The sequence below is a fragment of the Rhinatrema bivittatum genome, chromosome 5, assembly GCF_901001135.1.
Source record: "Rhinatrema bivittatum chromosome 5, aRhiBiv1.1, whole genome shotgun sequence".
Lineage (NCBI taxonomy): Eukaryota > Metazoa > Chordata > Amphibia > Gymnophiona > Rhinatrematidae > Rhinatrema > Rhinatrema bivittatum.
In genome coordinates, this window is record NC_042619.1 from 13,110,364 (window position 1) to 13,133,598 (window position 23,235).

At 46.7% G+C, this 23,235-nt stretch overlaps 1 protein-coding gene across 6 annotated transcripts in view; it reads right to left on the reverse strand.

Annotated features, from left to right (window-relative positions):
• The window catches only part of NUMA1 (nuclear mitotic apparatus protein 1), a 503,280-nt gene that overhangs the window by 369,656 nt on the left and 110,389 nt on the right, over positions 1-23,235 (reverse strand). For all 6 annotated transcript variants that reach the window (XM_029602025.1, XM_029602029.1, XM_029602028.1 and 3 more), the window contains exon 3: positions 18,961-19,046. In XM_029602025.1, the coding sequence (XP_029457885.1) occupies positions 18,961-19,046 (86 nt within the window). The remainder of the gene's footprint in view (positions 1-18,960; positions 19,047-23,235) is intronic.

Here is a 23,235-nt window from a genome sequence, read left to right on the forward strand (position 1 = left end):
GTTTTAATAATCCAAAGACAACGACAAACCTTTTCCGTTGGAAAAAAATAAATAGAACCAGAGGTCACAATTTGAAGCTCCAGGTAGGAAGACTCAAAACCAATGTCAGGAAGTATTTCTTCACGGAGAGGGTGGTGGATGCCTGGAATGCCCTTCCGGAGGAAGTGGTGAAGACCAGATCTGTGAAGGACTTCAAAAGGGGTGTGGGATAAACACTATGGATCCATACAGTCTAGAGGACGTGAATGAAGACTGGGTGGCTCGCGGGAATGACAGCTACTACCTGGAGATAATACCCCTATTCAATAAACATACACACGGTTAATGCAACTCCAACATTGCTCTAAGCTTCAACGGCAAGAGGAAATGTGGAAAAAAGGATTTGCATTCACAAAAAAGCAGCGAGTAGCTTGCTTGTTACAGCGGTTACTACCCCAAACCAAATAAGCCTGATACTTCACTTTCAATGCATATCCAGCATAGCTCTCTGCTTCAACCCAGGGGAGGAAGACCGATACTTCACGCATATCCAGCATAGCTCTCTGCTTCAACAGTAGGGGGAATGAAGAATAGTGGATCTATATACAGACAGCAACCAACAAGGACTGAATTACATAATCTGGGCAAACAGATAAGAATGGGTGTAGCTTGCTTATTGCTACGGTTACTACCCCTAACTAATTAAGCTAGAGATTTCACTTAGATGCAGTTCCAACACTGCTCTCTACATAATGGTGGGGGTGGAAGGGAAATAGAACCAAAAGGTTACTAAGAGCCAAGAGAAACAGATAAGTATGAGAAGAAAAAAAAAGTATGAAGCTTGCTGGGCAGACTGGATGGGCCATTTGGTCTTCTTCTGCCGGCATTTCTATGTTTCTATATTTAGCCTGTACCCGTGGCGGATGATAGCCAGGACCCATTGGTCTTAAGTCAAGGATGGCCATTGGTCCGCAAAGAACTGGAGATAGCCCCCAACCAGTGGACCCTCTGGTGGTTGAAATCCCTGGCTTGTGTTCCCTTGCTGCCAGTCAAAACCCTGTAGTGGGGTTTCGGTGGAGATATACGACTCTCCTCTGAGGGGGACGGATCCAAGGGAAGACCATCGGATCCACCAACGAACCATCGGAGGTATCATTTCCCCAAGGGTTATAAGGGCCCTCAGGCTCATCAAGACTGCCCGAAGAGAAAAGCCGGCGAGCGCTAGGCGCATCCCAGAGCTGAGGCACCGGTGGACCCGTGGGTCCAGGCACTGGCCCAGGCAGCTTGGGCCAGGATACGCAAGGTCCCAGCGGTGCAGAGGGCACAGACGTTCCCTCACCCCTGGAGGAGTCTCCAACAGGGATTGGCACGAACGCCCTGCACTTCGGTAACCAACGGGCCACCAAGGGATCATGGGGTATCGGCACCAACTGGGTTGGGAGGACACAGAGGAGGGCATCGAGCCGATCCAAATATGGTTCCAACCCGGGTACCACTGATGCCGGCATCGGTGCAGGCACCGGTAGCAGTGAGGATCCTGGCATCGGCATGGACGCCGGCATCGGTGAAGGCACCGGAGTCAAGGGAGGCACTGGTGTCTGTAGAGGGAGCTCCAGCTCCCTATCGCGCAAAGTACATTCCACTGCCAAGCGCACTCAATGCTCACACTGCCTCCAAAGCCTCTGACGAAAGGGTAGGCTGCGAGGGGTGGGGTGAGGCCAGCTTCTCCTCGGGATGCAGAGGAGGATCTATGCCCGACACCGGAATTGGTGTGGACAGCCTCAGGCCACTGGATGCAATGGGGGCGAAGTCTCCTCTCACCGTGGCCACTTCGGTGGCAAGATGGCAAGCACAGAGGTCAACCTGTGACCTGCACCACACGAAGACAGAGACTGATGGCGGTGCTTCCAAGATCTCCCTAGATGCTTGACCCGGTCTTTCCCCAGCACAGACGAAGAAAATGATGATCTAGAGGTCCGGGACTTAGAAGAAATTGATACCGACCGATCTCCGGCGCCCCCCCTCACCCAAAGGGCCCAGGGAAGGAGACAACGATGGGACAAGCCGTGTTCCCCCGATACTTGGGCGTCAATGGTATCGATGCTGGGGTGGAAGGATCAGACTTACCCGATCCGAAAACCTCCTCCATGTTGTCCAGCCTGGCACCACAGCCCTCTGGAGTCATCTGAGCACACAATTTGCAGCCCCGAACATTGTGCGATGACCCCAGGCACAGGATGCACACATCAGGTGAATCCATTAGGGACATAGGTTGAAGGCACTGGGGGCACAGACAGAAACCAAATAATCGCTGAGAGTGGCTTGATTCCACTGAGACCTCAGGGTCCATTGCGTGACCTTCATGGCTAGGCGGGCCATTAGGGTGACAAACTGTTCACGCCATATGACCCAGCAATGTGAGCAGCAGGTGAGCAGAGGCTGTCCGCTGATGGCAGATTGAGTTTGCCAGGTTGGATAGCGTGGTTGTGCGTTCGTTGGGGAGGAACGCCTTGGCCATGGGGTGGTGTCCAGGTCTGCTCCATTAAAGGACAATTGATGAGACCGAGTCAAATGGGATTTCGGGTAATTTACTAGAAAACCCAATGACTGGAGAAATCGTATGGTGAGGTGGAGGGAGTGGAGTGCTCTTTCTCTGGACGGGCTTTTGAGGAGTTAGTCATCCAGATGCAGAAAGACTGACACCTTTGTGGCGTAACTGTGCTGCCATGACTGCCAGGCATTTGGCGAACATGCTGGGCGTCGAGGAAAAGCCAAATGGTAGTACTCTGTAATGATAGTGCCCGCGTCCCACTACAAATCGCAGTATTTGCGATGAGGAGGAAAGATTGCAATATGGTAAGCGTCCAGTAGATCCAGACAGCAGAACCAATTCCCTTGTTATAGGAGCGGGAGCACAATGCCCAAGGACACCATTCTGAACTGATCCTTGTGGAGGAATCTGTTTAAGGCTCGAAGATAGAGGATAGGACGGAGGCTGCCAGTATTTTTTGGAATAAGAAAATACTGGGAGTAGAACCCTCGACCCTGCGGAGTCCAGGTAACCAGTTCTACAGCTTTGGCATAAGTAGGGCTGAGAGCTCTGACTCGAGGAGCACTGTGTGATCATCCAGGCTCCATGCTGGGATGGGCGGGGGTCTGGGGGCATTGAGGAAATTTAGGCGGTAATCGTGGGTTATGATGGACAATACCCATTGGTCGGTGGTAATTGGGCACCAATTGATGGCAAACTGGCACAGGTGGCCTCCCACCGGTGAACTGGCTGGTGTGGTCAAGGTGGGGTGACTGCTGCTCTCTGGACACGAGTCAAAAACCAGCTGCAGGGTCCAGCTTGAGGAGCTGGCTGTGCTCTAGGACTCCTCTGTTGATGAGGTTGGCCTCTCTGAGAGGGCCGAGCTATCCAAGAATGGGATGCAGTAAGGTAGTACCTCTGTGGTTTGTAAAATTGTTTCCTAGTGTCCCTACGTGGGCCTTTACGGGCTATGAAGGGACATCTGAGGCGGCAGTGGACAGTTGACACAGGGCTCCAGGGGCGATCCAGGTAACTATAGAACAGTGAGCCTGACTTCAGTGCCGGGAAAAATAGTGGAAACTATTCTCAATATCAAAATCGTAGAGAATATAGAAAGACATGGTTTAATGGAACACAGTCAACATGGATTTACCCAAGGGAAGTCTTGCCTAACAAATCTGCTTCATTTTTTTGAAGGGGTTAATAAACATGTGGATAAAGGTGAACAGGTAGATGTAGTGTATTTGGATTTTCAGAAGGCATTTGATAAAGTCCCTCATGAGAGACTTCTAAGAAAACTAAAAAGTCATGGGCTAAGAGGCGATGTCCTTTCATGGATTACAAACTGGTTTAAAGACAGGAAACAGAGTAGGATTAAATGGTCAATTTTCTCAGTGGAAAAGGGTAAACAGTGGCGTGCCTCAGGGATCTGTACTTGGACCGGTGCTTTTCAATATATATATATAAATGGTCTGGAAAGCAATACGATGAGTGAGGTTATCAAATTTGCGGATGATACAAAATTATTCAAAGTAGTTAAATCACAAGCAGATTGTGATACATTACAGGAGGACCTTGCAAAACTGGAAGATTGGGCATCCAAATGGCAGATGAAATTTAATGTGGACAAGTGCAAGGTGTTGCATATAGGGAAAAATAACCCTTGCCGTAGTTACACGATGTTAGGTTCCATATTAGGAGCTACCACCCAGGAAAAAGATCTAGGCATCATAGTGGATAATATTTTAAAATAGTCAGCTCAGTGTGCTGCAGCACTCAAAAAAGCAAACAGAATGTTAGGAATTATTAGGAAGGGAATAGTTAATAAAACAGAAAATGTCATAATGCCTCTATATCACTCCATGGCGAGACCACACCTGGAATACTGCGTACAATTCTGGTCGCTGAATCTCAAAAAGATATAGTTGCGATGAAGAAGGTACAGGGAAGGGCAACCAAAATAATAAAGGGGATGGAACAGCTCCCCTATGAGGAAAGGCTGAAGAAGTTAGGGCTGTTCAGCTTGGTAAAGAGACGGCTGAGGGGGGGATATGATAGAGGTCTTTAAGATCATAAGAGATCTTGAACGAGTAGATGTGAACCTGTTATTTACACTTTCGAATAATAGAAGGACTAGGGAGCATTCCATGAAGTTAGCAAGTAGCACATTTAAGACTAATCGGAGAAAATTCTTTTGCACTCAACGCACAATAAAGCTCTGGAATTTGTTGTCAGAGGATGAGGTTAGTGCAGTTAGTGTAGCTGGGTTCAAAAAAGGTTTGGATAAGTTCTTGGAGGAGAAGTCCATTAATGGCTATTAATCAATTTTACTTAGGGAATAGCCACTGCTATTAATTGCATCAGTGGCATGGGATCTTCTTAGTGTTTGGGTAATTGCCAGGTTCTTGTGGCCTGGTTTGGCCTCTGTTGGAAACAGGATACTGGGTTTGATGGACCCTTGGTCTGACCCAGCATGGCAATTTCTTATGTTCTTAGGGTTTCATGATGGTCCTTAAGCTGGGCCACTGCATCTTGGATCTTGTCCCCAAACAGGTTTCTCCTATACAGGGGAGATCTGCCAATTTGTCCTTCACCTCTGGGCACAGGTCAGAGGCTTTGAGCCAGGCCCAGCGCCTGCACTATTTCCAGCTGCCGAGACTCTGGATGCTGTCTCGAAAGAGTTATAGGCTGCTCTGACCTCATGTTTCCTTGCTTCCAATCCTTTCTGAAGGATGGAAGCTAAGAATTCTTGGAATTGCTGTGGCAGGGTCTCTGAGAATTCTTGGATTTGTTTCCAGAGATTCCTATTATATTGGTCCGCTGCTATGCAAGCAATTAACATAGACCCTTGAAACACTCTGCGCCCTACGGCGTCCAACACTTTCTGGTCTTTTCCAGTAGGGGCAGAGGAATGTGGACGGGTCCGTTTGGCTTTCTTTTGGGCTGATTCCACAACCACAGATTGGTGGGGTAATTTTCTCTTTTGAATCCGAGGATTGACTGGAGGCACAGTACCTGGATGCTCCCATACGCAGTGCAATTGGTCAAGGAGAACTTCGTGCACTGGGACTGCCATTACCTCTTTTGGAGCATCTACAAATTGTAAGACCTACAACATTTTGTACCTAGCATCCTCCTCAGTTACGAGTTGGAATGGAATAGTTTCTCAGACATCTCCTTGACAAAACTGGCAAAGGAGATGTCCTCCAGGGGGAAGCGAAGCCTTTCTTCCGGGGATGAAGGCTCCGAGAGAAGTTCATCAGAAGCTTGTGAGACGTGATCAGAGGATGCATTGTCCCATGGATCATATGGAGGCTTCTCTTCACCCACTGGACCTCCAGATGGAGGGAAAAAGCCACACTCGAGGGGATGGGAAGACGGCTCCGATGGATGGTGAGGCAGCATCGAGGCAGATGGTGCAGGCACTGAAACAGGTGGCACCGGCACCAAAAGCACTGGGGCCACTAATGGGCACTGAGGCACTGGGAGACCTGATGGCCCTGGAATGGGCTCAGGCATCGGCAGGTCCATGCAGGGGATGGGCCAGGAGCCACATCCTCTTCCTCTGAGGAGCCCGGAATAGAGACCGGGGAAGGCATCAGTGGTTGGCTCAGTACCAACGGACCCAATGGAACAGGTTGTGTTGATAGAACACCGATGAGGGTGTCCAAGCGCTCGAGCAGCAGTGCCAACACTGAGGGTGCTGATCCTGGTACCAGTATGGGAGCCGGCGCCAGTGGCGATTGAAAGCCCCAAAGCACATTCAGGACTGCCTGTTGGACTACACGGTCCAATTCCTCCCTAAAGGCTGGCGTGGATAACATGGCATCTGGGGTAGGAGGCAGGCTAGTCACCGGAGCCTAAACGGGAGTCCATGGAGGCTTGGTGCCCGGCACAGATGTCTGAGGGGAACGCCTTGGAGTCCCAGGTCCAGAGGAGGATGGGAGCTCCTCTTCCCAGGCTCTCTTCGGAGGCGGCTCAGTGGAGGTCGATGCCGCTCCGGTGTCGGCACCAGACTGGGATGAACATCAGTGCCTGTGAATGTTTTCCACGGTCTTTCTCCAGCGCAGAGAAGGACAATGCAGAGGTCTTGAAATGGGTCGACGGTGACAGACTATCACCCACTTCACGGTTCTCCTGTTGGGGAGTCAAAGAGGGGGCAGAGGTAAATGGATTCCCTCAACTCTATGTGCCCTGCACCGGGGTTGATAGAGCAGAGCATTTTGAAGTGCTGCATCTTTTCCAGTCGGGCACACCGGTCTTTGGTGGTCATCTGTGTGAAACTAACATCGATGGACGTCGTGGGAAGGCCCGAGGCACAAAATACTGACATCATGCGAGTCAGTTAAGGACGTAGTCCACAGACACTCGGGGCACTTCCGAAAACTGGTCGCATGTCGGAAAAAAGCAGCGCGTGGTCGTTGACTGTCAGGCACCAAAAGGTATGCCACCGGGAACCAACCACAAAATGCGGAACGGACTTACCACGAGTCGGAACAGTTGGTGCGCGAAGGGGGACCCCAGGAATGGAAAGGAACAAAGATAAACTTCAAAATTTCCGTGAGGAAAGGTATGAGAAAAGCTCACAGAGCTCCTAAAAACCACGAGGCAACTGCTGCACGGAAAAAAAGAGACTGAATGGGGACCCCATGTGGCCACAGGGCTAGTGGCATGCTGAGTATGCCAAAGTTCTAGAAACTTTGACAAAAGTGTTCCGTGACAGGGCTCCATCTGATGATGTCACCCATTTGTGAGGACTACCATCCTGCTTGTCCTGGGAGAAAATCAGTTACAAAGCTGTAAGAGAGCAAAGCTGAATACCATGAAAAACATTTTCTAATTAAAAAAAAGCACAAGCTCTGAGGGACTCTGCCTAGGGGGCAGGGTCATGACTACAGCGCACATACTCAGTAGGGTGCTGAAAGCTCTAGAATCTTTGAGATCAAAGTTCTGTGCCAGGCTCCATCCGATGTCACCTATGTGTGAGGACTGCCATCCTTCTTCTCCTAGGGGAAACCAAAATATCCTGGGGGGGTAAAGTTGCTCAATAAGGGAAATTGGCCCTAAGCATAGTTGTTGCCCAAGCAGCAGTCCAGCCTCTGCTCAATCAGGCCAAGGCATGGGTCAAGGTGCCTGGAATTTTGCTGCATCAATCCACATGGGTCCACTGTCTAGCAGTGGAAAGGCTCAGCACACCTCTATATATCCAGTGATGTGAGAAGGCAGCCATATCCTCTGTCTCCATCAGCTGTTAGGTGGCATAAAACCCAATTTACAGGACTGGTCTAGCAGGATAAGGAAGTGTAGACTATCTCCACCCTGGATTTATGCATCTCATCCATGAGCATACAGCTCTGTTTCCCACTCATTTTGTTCACAAGATAAATCTCTTAGCTGTTTTCTCCTATCCAATCTTCATCTCTTGAGTGTGATTTTTGTCCAACCTATTTTTGTTGTGAAATTCAAAACTCTGTAATCTGGACTTTCTGGTCAACTCCTCAGCCACATTCAAAAGATGGATAAAGGGACTAAAATTTTCTTCATTGCACAGGATACTGAGACAAAGTCTGGAAGATCCTGTGTTTTTCACCTTTATATACAATAGGATTATTTTGCTTATTTGGTTTAGAATATTCTGAGTTTCCTTGAAATGATGAAAAGCAATAATGGGAGAACAGCCCTTATTTGCAGAGATTCAATTCTCTCATTTCTATATACACTCAACTTTGACTGTGCTTCCGTCATGATGTGGAACGAGCATTTTAAATTTCATTCAAGATCAGCACAACATCCTCATTTTTAGCCACCTCTGACACTCCAAAAAATAAAGTTTTCTCCTCTGATGGTCCTCTAAGTCATCCTATCATTGCTTTATCTCTATTTTCTTGAAAAAAAAAAACAAAACCAAGCTGAGTCAATTTATTCACCTGTATTGACCTCATTTCATGTAATTCAGTTCCTCAGTGCTTTAACATAGTATTTAAGATCATTTAAAGCTTTTCTTCTGTTCTTTACATTTTGCACCAACTCAGACCAAAAAGATTCAGTCACTACAATATCAGATCTTAGCCTGTCTTCAGCAAAGAATTTCATTCTAGAACCCTAAGGAATACAATACATTTGCTCTGGATAGACACTTGTAGCTCTGCTAAATGCAGCCAATGTCAGAAAATAAATTTTGCTCAATTTAAGCACAGCTTTCTTTCTTGCTTTGTACAGAAATCACAAATCCAGTTGTTGATAAACTGATTGTGCCACAGGTGTTATCAGAAGAGACCAAAAATCATTCTGTATGACTGGATCCAGGACAAAAACAGAAACAGACTCCTATGTTGCAAAAAATGTTAGTGACATTCTGCTAATTTCAACTAGTTGCCTTTTCATCACAGGCAAAATATACATTTCAAAAAATTATAAAAATATTATAAAAATTATCACAGTTTCCCCAAGTATCAAATGTATCAGTCTCCCAGCTCAAGATGGCACCAAGTGCTGTAAAATTAGAAACCAGCAACTATTTACGACTGTGCCAGGAAAACACAGTTGCTTACCTGTAACAGGTGTATATTTATTTTAAAAATCTATATACCACATATCAAAATTTCTAGGCGGTTAACAGAGAACATACATAAAATCATAATACAGACATAATACAAAATAAACCATATCAAGACAAATTAAAATAATATACAAACAAAAATCTATCTGAAAATCGTGCCTAAAATATTCAAATGCCCTCTAAAAAGCTATGCACTAGCAAAAGCTCGAGCAAACAAGTGAAACTTAAGTAGTTTTTTACATTTTATCACAGAAATCTCCTCCTTTAAATTAAGCTCTCTTGTTAAAACATATGTACATATGTATATAATTCTCGTATTATCTCCTCCAACTTTGTTCACCCACCCCCTGTTAAAAAATATTATTGTAAAGCTTGTTGCTAAGTTATGTTACATTGTGAACCGAGGTGATGTTTTGCAAACGTGCCTCGGTATATAAAAAACCCTTAAATAAATAAATAAATAAATAAATAAATATAAAATAAATATAAAATAAATATAAAATAAATATAAAATAAAATAAGCGGGAGAGCGTTCCAAAGGAGAGGACTCTGGACATAAAATAACCTCTCACGTGATTCATCTAAACAAATAACTTTTGGGGAGAGTACAGACAATAAAGCCTGACTCTGCAACCTGACAATCCGGTCGGACATGAGATAGACCCGTCCCTGCCGAGTGTCGAACCAAGCTCCCGAATACTCCAACGATTGGGAGGGGATCGGGTGACTCTTGGACATATTGACCACCCAGCCGAGCATCTTCAAGAGCTGCAACACTCACTGGATCGCTGCCTGGCAAAGAACTTCCAACTTCACACGAATCAGCCAATCGTCCAAGTAGGGATGTACTAACAATCGCTCTCTGCAAAGTTGTGCCGCCACTACCACCATGATCTTGGTAAAGGTTCTGGGCGCTGTAGCAAGACCAAAGGGCAGAGCTTGGAATTGATAATGCTGCCCCAGAACTGCAAATCTCAGGAACTGCTGATGATCCTTCCTGATCCAGACATGTAGATATTCCTCCTTGAGATCCAGAGATGCTAGGAACTCTCCCCGATGTACGGACGCAATTAGCGACCGGAGCGTTTCCATGCGAAACCTTGGGATTCGCAGGCATCTGTTGACCCGCTTTAAATCTAGAACGGGACTGAAGGACCCCTCCTTTTTTGATACCACGAAGTAAATGGAGTAACACAATCGTGAAATTACCTCATGTACGGCGAGTATGTGACCAAGGCCTGAAGCTCACTGATCCTACGAGCCGAAATAATCACCACCAGGAATATAACTTTCCAGATGAGGAACTTCATGTCGCAGGAACTTAGCGGTTCAAAGGGAGGATGCATTAGCCATGCCAGGACAATGTTGAGGTCCCAGGACACAACAGGAGGTCAAAGAGGGGGGCTTCAGCTAGAGCAGGCCCCTCAAAGCGACCTACTAAAGGTTGCACCGATATTGGTGTGCCAGCGATGCATCGACAGTACGCACTCACAGCGCTGAGATGGACCCTGAGTGAGCTGATTTGGAGCCCAGAGTCAGAAAGGTGCCACAAGTAGTCCAACAGCTGGGGAAGGGAGCATGAGAATGGATCCAAACCCTGCCCCACACACCAGATGGGAGAATCTCCTCCATTTTAAGCTGTAGAACTTTCTGGTGGAAGGCTTCCAAGAACCCTCCAGCACCTGAGAGACACTGTCCGAGCAGGCCAAGGGTTGAAGGTGCTCAACATCCAAGCCGTCAGGGCCAGCGCCCGGAGGTTCGGATGGCACAGGGTGCCCTGGTTCTGCATGATCAGATTGGACGTGGTCACCAGTCAGATGGGGGGCCCGATCGACAGGTCCCGCAGTAGAGGGAACCAGGTCTGTCGGGGCCAAAAGGCCACCACAAGGATCATGGTCCCCCTGTCCTGTTGAAGCTTCAGCAGGGTCTTCAAGAGGAGTGAAAGAGGAAGGTACGCATATAGCAGACCTCTCCCCCAGGAGAGGAAGAGGCATCGCAGGCGAGATGCCCGCCTCCCGACAGACAAAGAGGTCCACATCTGGAGTTCCCCATTGATGAAACAGTGTGGCTGCTACTTCCAGGCTAAGGGCCCATTCGTGCAGCTGGAAGGAGCAACTCAGTCAGTCCACCAGCACATTCAGAATCCCCGGCAGGTACATCGCACGCAATGACATCCCTTGCGACAGAGTCCAGGTCCAGACCTGCACTACCTCGTGACAGAGGAGGAACGAGCCTGTGCCACCCGTTTGTTGATATACCACATCCCCACCTGGTTGTCCATCATGATATATGTGGGTGCCTGAAGTCTGAAATCAACACAAAGATTCTGGCTTAGGCCAAGCTGCAAAGGAGTCTTGGTAACAAACTCTGGCCATAAGGACCTCAGATTGACCCTAGCTTGAATAGACTCTGGGAGACATCTGGACTGCATTTGGAGCTATTCCAATATGATGGAGGGTCATGAGGTCACAAAGAGCACATGGACGAGGTTACATTCTCACAGGATACCTCTCGACTTGAGGGGCCTCAGTGAAATCAGAGAGTCCTGGAGATCTCCGAGGATGAAAGATTGACAGGACAAAGAACTAACAGAAGATTGACAGTAAGCGGCAGGCACGTGGATCTCAACTAGGCCTTAATTGGGTCTCAAGGTGGTAGGAGGGAACAGGGTACTTAGATTTTAGTTTGTCTTATTTGGACACAAGACACGTGGTACGTGCTACTCCCATTCATGGATTCCTATTAGGGATCATTGTATGTTTTACCTATAAAAAGCCAGCACTCATGGACATACGGTAAGGCACACAGGAATAGCTCTGTAAGTATGGAGCTACTACTCTGTGTCTTCCAGAGGTCTCATGATTGCCTTTTGATATGCAATAATAAACTTAAATTTGTTTCTACTAAATTTGGTATGGTACCTCTGTATTCATGGGGCAGCACCTTTAAGCTGATTTTAAAGGCTCAACAATCAGGACTGCTTTGTGTGACAAATGATCTCTGAATGCCCGTAGGGCATAACGGATAGCCCGAAGCTCCAGGAAGTTTATTTGACAGTGAGCTTCGTGAGCAGTCCAGAGACCCTGCATGTGGAGGCCATCTACATTTTTTTTCATTTATTAAAATTTAATCACTTCATATAAAATGGTCTAAGTGATTTACAGTAAAATGACACTGAAAAACCTAAATCCAAATAAGAGACAATAAAACAAACAATAATTACAAGGCATTAGTAGTGAGGATCACTTGAGGAGCAGCAGATTGGAAGGGAATCCCCCACTCCAGACTGGAGAGGTGTTCCCACCAGGTCAGAGACGCCCGCAGAGGTTCCGTGACTACAACGCAATTCCTGTGAGGCCTGTCGCCAGTGTGACCGCAAGGTCTTCTGCATACACACATAGGTGAGAGTGGTAAGATAGACTGAGGCCGCCATGTGGCCCAGCAAACAGCGCAGAAGACAGGCAGTCACCTGCCGGCTGCAGAGGATGGTGGCTGCCAGTGAGGAGAGGGCAAGAGCCCAATCTTATGGCAAGAATGCCTTCCCTTGCACAGTGTCCACTCTGGCACTTATAAAGTCCAGCAGAGGAGACGGGCAGAGGTGAGTCTTTGGGTAGTTGATCAGGAACCCCAATGCTTGTAGAACCTGCACTGTCAGGGCTAGAGCACTCAGCGCCCCTGCAAGGGCATCGCTCTTGATTAACCAATTGTCTAGGAATGGAAAGACGTGCACCGCACGACACCTGAGATATGCAGCCACCATCGCCAGGCATTTGGTGAAGATGTGAGGGGCTGACGCCCACCCAAAAGGTAGCACCTTGTACTGATAGTGTGCCTTCCCCACCACAAAACGGACGTATTTTCTGTGGCCAGGGAAAATGGCTATGTGAGTGTAAGCTTCCTTCAGATTGGGAGCAGAGCCAGTCTCCTCTTTGAGGAGGGGAATTAACGTGCCCAGAGAGACCACCTTGAACTTCTCTTGAGAGAAACTTGTTTAACGCCCTGAGGTCAAGGATGGGGCATAAGCCGCCATTCCCTTTCGGAAATACTTCGAACAGAACCATCAGCCCTGCTGGGGGCGAGGGACCGGCTCTACCGCCCCCCATAGCGAGAAAGGCAGAGAGTTCCGTTTGAAGTATGCCTGCTGGGCGGACAAACTCCATGACGGACATGGGGGAGAGGTCCCCAGGAGCTGTTAGAAGTTGAGGTGGTACCCCTGATGGATTATGATAAGGACCCAGTGGTCCGAAGTGACATCCCTCCCTGTGATGGGTGAAGCCAATGAGCCTGCCTCCCACTGGGGGATCCGGCGTCAGGGGTGTACTCAACTGAATCATGCTCCCTCTCCGCCAGTCAAAAGCCCGTAGCTGGGACTTGCTGGGGTGGCCCCTAGAGCTAGTGCATGGCGTGCGATTTCGGGAGGTGGAGAATAATACTTCCTCTGCCTGTAGAAGGGCTTCTGGGATCCTGGCTTGGAAGGTTTCTTGGCCGAGGAAGGAGCATCAGAAGCACTAGCGGAAAGCTGATGAAGGGTGATATGGTGGTCCTTCAATTGCACTACTGCATCCTGGACCTTATCCCCAAAAAGGTTGTTACCTGTGCAGGGGAGGTCAGACAGTTTTCTCCTTACCTCTGGCCAGAGATCAGAAGCCCTGAGGCAGACCATCCTACGGGCAGATGCCTACCGAGGCTACACGAGCTGCAGTGTCAAAGACGTCATAGGTGGATCGCACCTTGTGCTTGCCAGCCTCGAAGCCCTGCAGGACAATAGCGGAGAGAGTCTCCTGCTGCTGTGATGGGGTCTCTGCAAGATCGTGGACTCGCTTCTATAGGTTTCGGTTGTACTGAATCATGCACAACTGGTAGGTGGCAATTCGGACGATAAGCATGGCGCCCTAGAAGACTTTGTGGCCAAAGACATCAAGTTCCCAACGCTCTCGCCCCGGAGGAGCAGAGGCGTGAGTATAGGAGCACCTGGCTTTTTTGAAGGCGGACTTTATAACAATTGAATTGTGAGAGAGGTGCTGCTTCTCGAACCCCATGGTTTACTGCACCAAATAGGTGGCATCTGCCTTATTGATGGGGGAGAGAGAGATCAAGTGCTCCCTGAAAAAGATGTCATGGATAGGAACCACCATGATCTCCTTAGAAGAGTCGACAAACTGGAGTACTTCCAGCATCTTGTGTCGCACATTCTCCTCCATGAGGAGTTGGAGGGGGATAGCCTCTGCCATGGCCCTGACAAACCCCATGAAGGATAAGTCTTCAAGGGGAGACAGACTACTTTCCTCAGGCAGAGAAGTCTCTGAAAGGGGGCCGTCCGAGTAATCAGAGGAAGACTCCATGGAATCATCCTCCCCATGGGTCGTAAGGTTCTTCCTCCTCAATAGGGCCAGCACAACGCGGGCGCGGCCTCAAGGGCACCACAGGAATCAATGGTTCCCCTGGCATCGAGGGGACCGGAGGCCGCAGGAGACTGGAAGGGGAACAGAGGCCTCGGGAACGCTGTACCAGTCGCATCTTCCTCCTCCTCAGACCAGAAGATCGGCATCACTCCAATGAGGGGCATCAGTGACTGCTGGGGGATCGAAGGCCCCTGGGCACCGGTTGCATCGGTAGGACACCTAAAAACATCCAGACGCTCAAGCAGAGTGCCAACATAGACGGCTGGCTGGCTCGACACACTGGAGAGCTCCAAGCACCACGGACTGCACCCTGCAGTCCAACTCCTCCTGAAAGTCCGGAGAAATCAGGATTGAAGGAGGGGGACGAGGCATCACCGGCTCTTCCTCACGTCCCCGAGGTGGCATGGTGCCTGACACAGATATTAGTGGGGAACACCTGGGATTCCGGGGACATTAGAGGATGGGGCCTCCAATGGTTGGGGTCAATTCGGTGGCGGTACAGCCGCTGCCAGTACCGCACCAGCACCGACGGCAATCAGTGCCGATGCTTATGGGATCTTCCAAGGTGCTCGGCCCGGTCTTCCCCCGGCGCAAAGGAGACTGAGGATCCCGATGTTCGGGACATCGGTGAGACCATGGAGGATCGGTCACAGTCTCTACGATCCTTCATGGAAAGTGGAGAGAAGAATAGCAAGGAGGAGCTTATCAGGGGACTCCCTATGACTTCTAGGTGTCGATGATTCAGACACTGGAGTGGATGGAGCAAGTTGGAAGAACCAAAAATCTTCTCCATCTTATCAAGACAAACACGACGGCCCTTGGGGGGTCATCTGGACTACGAGACATTACAATCAAATAGTTCGAATGATACCTCACAAACAGATCCTAAAACATAAAGATAAAACACATCAGAATCCTCCCAAATACCACTTACACATGGTGTCCCACAAGGATCTTCTCTATCCTTAACCCTATTCAACATATACCTTCTCCCACTCTGCAAATTCCTCTCTGAAACACACCTCACTTATTTTGTCTATGCAGACGACATACAAATATTACTCCCATAAACAAATCCATCGAATACACCCTGGACAGATGGAATAAACTCAGCTCGAATATAACTCAACTGCTGTCACAATTATCACTCTGTCTCAACCAAACCAAAACAGAAATCCTTCATATCTCCAACGATCGCCCCTCTACACCCCTCAGCAACAACACCACTAAACATTTAGCGGTGCATCTCACACCATCAACAAGAAACCTAGGTGTGACTAATGACAACGAACTCAACCTCAAACACCACATCCCCAACATGATCAAAGATGGATTCTTCAAACTGCAAACACTAAAAAAAACTCAAACCCCTTCTTCACGCTCAGGATTTTCTAACAGTCCTACAATCAATAATCTTTTCAAAACTCGACTACTGCAATACAATACTCCTTGGCCTCCCTGAAACCTCCATCAGACCTCTTCAGATTCTACAAAACACCGCTGCCAGGACAATCACAAACATAAAAAATGCAATCACATCACACCCACACTAAAAGAACTTCACTGGCTCCCCATCAGCCAGAGAATCCAATACAAAACCCTCACCCTCATCCACAACAAACTAAACAACGACGAAATGAACTGGCTAAACACTGCCATACTCCACATAGAGAAACCTCAGGTCTTCAGACACCGGCCTCCTCACCATTCCCAACTCCAAAACAGCACACCTCACCTCCACCCGCAAACGAGCCATATCAGTAGCAGGCCCAACACTTTGGAACTCCCTCCCAACCCCTCTCAGAAATGAACCTTCCACCCAAGATTTCAAAAAACAACTCAAAACATGGCTATTCAGAAAAGCCTTCCCGCCAGATACTTAACCCCCGCCCTGAGTTCAATGCTGACTCTAAAATGAAGCCTTCCCGCCAGATACTTAACTTCCCCCCAGTTTCAACGCTGACTCCTAAATAAATCTCCCTACCTGTTCACACTCCCACCAGTGAAACCCCCTACCTGCTCACACTCCCTCCGGGGAAGCCCCCCGTTTCGTTCCTCTCCACCCCTGCCCCCTACCACTTATCAGAAGCTTCTACCAGCTAGCCTCCCTAAGCCCCTACCTTAATCCTCAACCAATCTTATCTTCCCAAGCAATGTTGTCATGTTATATTAGAATTGTTTCTCTCTAGCTCTAATACAAGTTACCTCGTTACAATGTAAATGTTATAATTCACAAATTACCTCATTACCTCATTACAATGTAAAATGTTATTATATTAATATACTATAAATGTTATAATATATATGCATCTCTTTAGATCTTAGTCAAGTTACCACGTTACAATGTAAAATAGGCAGATATTGCCTATTCACTTAGTTATATGTAAACTGATGTGATATCTCGAGCGAATGTTGGTATATAACCGCAAATAAATAAATAAATAAAATCTGATCACACAGGCGACACCCCTGGATGTCGTGCGAGGCTCCCAGGCAAAAGATACAGACCTAAACCAGACGATGCCATAAAAACTACCCGGCCTGGGGTCGATGACCGGCGGTCACAGAGGGTACAAAAGTCGGGAATCGACTGCAAAGAGCGAACAAAAATGGCAACTTTGTCTACCACACTGAGGAGGTACCGACCAAGAAGGGGACCAGACGATGGAAAATGGGAATTAATTTTTCTGCAAAAAAAAAAAAAAGTAGAACTCTACGAACCACAAGGCAACTGCATCGTGGAAAAGAAGAGACTGAATGGGGACCTTGCATAGACGAGTGGACAGTGGCATGCTCAGTGTGCTGGTCAAAGCTTCTAAAAACTGACAAATGTTTTCCATGCTGGGTTCCATCGGTTGATGTCACCCACTTGTAAGCACTACCATCCTGCTTGTCCTAGGAGAAAAAAATGGTTCTAAAGACAAATCAGGACTCACATTCTTCAAAACATGACCAGCCCACATATCATATAATCAGCAGCACCACAATGCCAGGGCTTCACAGCTCTCTCTTAACAGGCCAGCTATCTTTTCTCAGTACATTAGAATCTGTCCTAGTATTTCTCATAAGTACAAGCCATGCCTAGAAGTACTAATATCTATCCACCACTGCAAAACACCTCCAAAAGAACACAACCACAACTATCAGACCCCAGATACTCTGTAGCCCAGACATTCACGACAGCACTGACCATGCCCAGTCCCAGAAGTTTCCAGAAAAGGTCGGTTGCCTGCACTTCTCAGGTAGGCTGAGGACCTACCTGAAAAATAAACAAACTCTTCTGCTCTGGGCTTGCTCAACACAATCACCTAATTCACCCAACAGCAGCCGACAAGCACCAATGCAGCCCTCAAAAAGCAGTAACAGCTCTTAGCATTCACAGCCAGCAGACTGGATCGTCACAGCTTTCTCAAATTTCATTAGTGTAGCAAAACCTTGTCTTTCTAGCTATTGCTTGCATTCAAGTACTTCTTTATTTGCATATATAATCCAACATTATGACATGTAGTATTGCTGTTGTCAGGGAGCAAGAGCACATTTATCATGTGTCCACCTTCATCAATGGCTCTCACATCCCTCCCAATATGCTATATATTATCCAAAGCAGAAAATGCGAAGGGAGATGTTACACCTCTGAAATGGGTCTGGTTAAAAAAAAAAGACAAGAATAAACCTCCACAGATACATGACAACACCACAAAAAAAGAACAAAGCAACACTCCTGCAAGGGGGGGGGGAATTAATCAGGACAGACCACTGCCTTATGATCAGGATGCCAGAATTGATTACCTTAGTATGGCAATGATAGCAACATTAATATATTATGTTCAAATCCTAGAAACACTTATGGTATCTGGTATGATTACATGAATGTTTATTAATGAAAAAACTTGAAAACCACTTAAAACGTAAGACTTAATATTAACATCATCAATCACTTTGAAAAACACAAAGGACCTTATTAGAGACATTGGTTTCCTTACTCATTATCACTTCCAACAGCTGTAAATTCTATTTGCTTCCCTCAGCTTTACCCTTGCTAAACACATTATTCTCTTCATCCTATTCTACAACTCACTTTGGCTTTAAAAAGGAAAAAACCCCACAGATTTTGTAAATTCAACCCTCTTTACTTGTACATTCAGGCATCATCCTTTACTAGTTATCTTCCACCAATGCAATTAAGGGAGCACGGGTCTCCAAAGTTACTTTAAAAAAAATGTTATAAAAGAAATTCAATAAAAAAAAAACACTCCCCCCACAACTTGTAGGTTGATATTTATTTCTGTGTTTCTTTTAGCAACAACCGACAAAGAAAATATGTGATGCTAGTCCTGCTGCTCTGCAACCATTTACCAGTGTCTCACTGTAAACCACCCTAGACAAGGTGCTGCATGCGCAAGGCCTGGGGGTAGTTTGAGAACCAAGGGTCTGAAGATTGTGGAAGATTTCCCCCCAAACCAGATAATTCTGCCAACCTGGATACTCACATTTTACTGATGATTTTAACGAAAATGCCACAGTCTTGCAACTGTAAGATGTGATCAATAGGCTCATCCACCTTAAGGCTGTTCACCTGGAAAAAGGCAAAAGGAAGTCAGCAGAATCATTAGAAATGTATTCAGTGGAATAATCACTGAACAGCAAACTGGGTGAAATACAGCCAGATCCACCGTCACTGAACTCTACCAACTCATCCAGACACAAACTGAAGATCTCCATCAGAGAGGTGAGATTGCAGGAGCACGGCTGCCACCTCCAAAACACACATTTCTCCTTACATGTTATTGTCTACATCATGTACGTTTGTACCAAGCAGCCATCCTGCAAAATAATCACTCTTGGATCAAATTTTCAGTTTGCCTTACAAACATTTATTTGCTTATAAATTCTAAGCCCTGCCCTGGATTTAAAATGGTATGATGCAATAGGATATGTCTGGCCAATGAAATAATACTGATTATGTCTGAACCCAGGACGAATTTTACTGCAAAGTCTTTGTAAGTTTAACTGGTTTACAGAAGTTGAGCACACTTATAGGGTTCTTTGGACTCATTCAAACACCAAATGACAGTTCAAGAGTGGAAGTATATCTAGAAAATGTGGGCATCAATAAAGAAAGCAGGTTTGTTTGCTCACCTCAAAACAAGAGGATGAACTGGCCATGACACGTGGGCAATGTCATCTGATAGCATTGAATGGATTCTGCTTGGCAAGTTTACTAAACATGTGAGGAGGTTCCTGCATGTGTGCTGCCTCATAAGCCCTTCAGTCAATTTCAGAGCTTAGCAAGCTTCCGCCAAGTAGTCAATTATCCAGGGAGGAGGATGGAAATTATTCACCCTGCTGTCTACAGAGACAGCAGAACTGCTTACCTGTAACAGGTGTTCTCCAAGGACAGCAGGATTCCAGTCCTCACACATGGGTGACATCATCGGATGGAGCCCAGCACAGAACTCTGATCTCAAAGAATCTATTTCATGTTTTAGTAATGTAATTGTGAACATGTTGTTTCTTTAATGTTTGATATGTAGATATATTTTTTGTATTTTTTTTCTTTCTTCAGATTTAGTCCTTTTGACAGGCATTTGAACAAATTATATTCCATGTTTGATCCAGCCTGAGTTATTACCCCTGAGGCAGGCGGCGGTGGCTGCCGAAACGGGAGCTCATGTTGGGTTTTTGTTTTGTGGAGTCAGCCGCGAGGTCATAATCAGTGCGTCTGTTTAAGATGAGTTTCTTTTTTAGAGTTTAACGTTATATTAGTGGTTAAGTGGGTATAGGAAAGATTTTAGAGTTTAACGAACTGGCAGATGAATGAAACTGAAGGAGTATGCTGCTGATGCTGCTTGAAGCCCATTGTGTGGCGAGATGTGGTGGATGTAAATGAAGAGAACACTTTTTCTGATGCAGAGTTCTGCAGAATTTATGTAAATCATTCATTAGACTTTTTAACTCTATATGGTTCCCCTTGCTTTTTGGTATTTTGTTTATAAAAATAGGCTCTGCCAGACTGCACAGTGACTAAGGTCCGCCTATGCAGCTGGCAGACAGAGTAAGAAGAAAAAAGGAAAAGAAATAAAACTACCGCAAGGTAAAGGAAAACACAGCTGCAGCTCTAGAAAAAAAACACAAAAACCGTGAGAGAGCAAAGCTGAATACTGTGAGAGACGGCTCCTGTGACCTCACAGCTCCACAGAAAGAGAGCGAGACCGAGGGACTCTTCCTGGGGGCAGGAAGTTCTAGAATCTTTGAGATCAAAGTTCTGTGCCGGGCTCCATCCGATGACGTCGCCCATGCGCGAGGACCCCCATGAGGAGTTGCACAGCACAACGCTTACTGAATAAGCAATCCAGTCCCACCAGTGAAGCGTGGGCTACTGGATGAACGGGTTGTGTAAATCTGCTTATCCAAACTGCTGCTTTCGCTTGACATGCCGTCCATACAGTATCGGGATGTGAATATGTGCGCTTGACATGCCGTCCATACAGTATCGGGATGTGAATATGTGCGCTTGACATGCCGTCCATACAGTATCGGGATGTCAATATGTGCGCTTGACATGCCGTCCATACAGTATCGGGATGTGAATATGTGCGCTTGACATGCCGTCCATACAGTATCGGGATGTCAATATGTGCGCTTGACATGCCGTCCATACAGTATCGGGATGTCAATATGTGCGCTTGACATGCCGTCCATACAGTATCGGGATGTCAATATGTGCGCTTGACATGCCGTCCATACAGTATCGGGATGTCAATATGTGCGCTTGACATGCCGTCCATACAGTATCGGGATGTCAATATGTGCGCTTGACATGCCGTCCATACAGTATCGGGATGTCAATATGTGCGCTTGACATGCCGTCCATACAGTATCGGGATGTCAATATGTGCGCTTGACATGCCGTCCATACAGTATCGGGATGTGAATATGTGCGCTTGACATGCCGTCCATACAGTATCGGGATGTGAATATGTGCACTTGACATGCCGTCCATACAGTATCGGGATGTGAATATGTGCACTTGACATGCCGTCCATACAGTATCGGGATGTGAATATGTGCACTTGACATGCCGTCCATACAGTATCGGGATGTGAATATGTGCACTTGACATGCCGTCCATACAGTATCGGGATGTGAATATGTGCACTTGACATGCCGTCCATACAGTATCGGGATGTGAATATGTGCACTTGACATGCCGTCCATACAGTATCGGGATGTGAATATGTGCACAGACAACCAAATCAAAGCTTTGCAGAAGCAGCCCTTAGGTGCACCACTGAAGCTGCTTTGATGAGTAGACCAGCTAGTGCATTAACAATGTATGACAGACTGCGAGCCAATCTGACAGAGTTCTTTCAGTGTCAGTCCAGGTCTGTTAGGATGAAAAGCAACAAACTGAGAGACAAGGCTGAGTCCTTTTCAAATAGTAGGCCAAGGTCCAACAAATAAGCCTTCCCACTTGGTTTGTGTGAGAAGACGACACCACCTTAGGAAAGAACTTAGTGCGGAGAACCACCCTATTGTGTAAGAACTGGAGATAACATGAGTAGTGCACCAAAGCTTGTAACTCAACCTGTCAAGCAGATATGACAGCCTCTAGAAACACCACCTTCCATGTAAGCACCTTCCATGTAAGCAACTTCAAAGGTTTTCAAATGAGGCTTCATAAAAAAAAGAAAAGAAAAAAGCTAAATAAATAAATGCAATATGGGCTAGAGAAGGCATATTCGTATGGGGACATGCCCAGTGAAATCAAAGGTTGATCCAACAGCCTTCATATAGGGGAACCACACTTGTCTTGGCCATGCTAAGCAATGAGAATTTATTTATTTATTATTATTTATATACCGACATTTGATATGATATCACATCAGTTTACATTCAGGTACTGTAGGTATTTCCCTATCCCCAGAGGGCTTACAATCCACGTTTTGTAGATGAGACAATGGAGGGTAAGTGACTTGCCCAAGGTCACAAGGAGCAACAGCAGGACTCGAACCCTGGTCTTCTGGTTCATAGCCCACTGCTCTAACCACTAGGCTATTCCTCCTCCCTCTCCTCTATCCTATCCTCCCTACTCTTGCATGATCCCATAATACTTTCTGAATTGTCCTTGCAATTAATGGGACTGGAGAGTAGGCATAAAGAAAATCTGCATCCCAGCATAGCAGAAAAATGTCAGGATTTGAGTAGAATCTGCTTGGAAGAACGAAACAATTTTTTTTTCTGTTGTTGTTCTCATGTTGCTACCACCGCCAGCTACCTGGAGAATATCCTTGGGGCTGCAAATAGGCCGAAAGGAAGGACTTAGTACAGGTAAAGAGTCCCTTCCATTACAAATCAGATATCTTCAATATGAATGCTATATTGGGATATGAACACAGGTGTCCTTGAGATCCAGGGCACACATCTAATTGCCCAGCTGAATGAACAGAATGACAGGACATATTTGGTTTCAACGAAAGGGAGGGCTCAGAGGTGCTCCACTGTGCCAGTGGAATAATCTCAGGTTATTCATCAATACCACAAGAATAATGGAATGGGCCAGCATCTGCGCAGATGTGAACTCTGCGACAAAGACACTAACAGTGCCCTAGACACAAGAGGATCTGGGAAGAAAGGGTGTTCTGGCACCATGGGGCTCTTCCGTGCCATGACACGTGAAAGGACTTGCAGTGCAGCACTGACCGAGACCAGAAGCAACAAATGGGGCCCCAACATGGAATCATGTGGTTTCTTTCCTTTCGGCT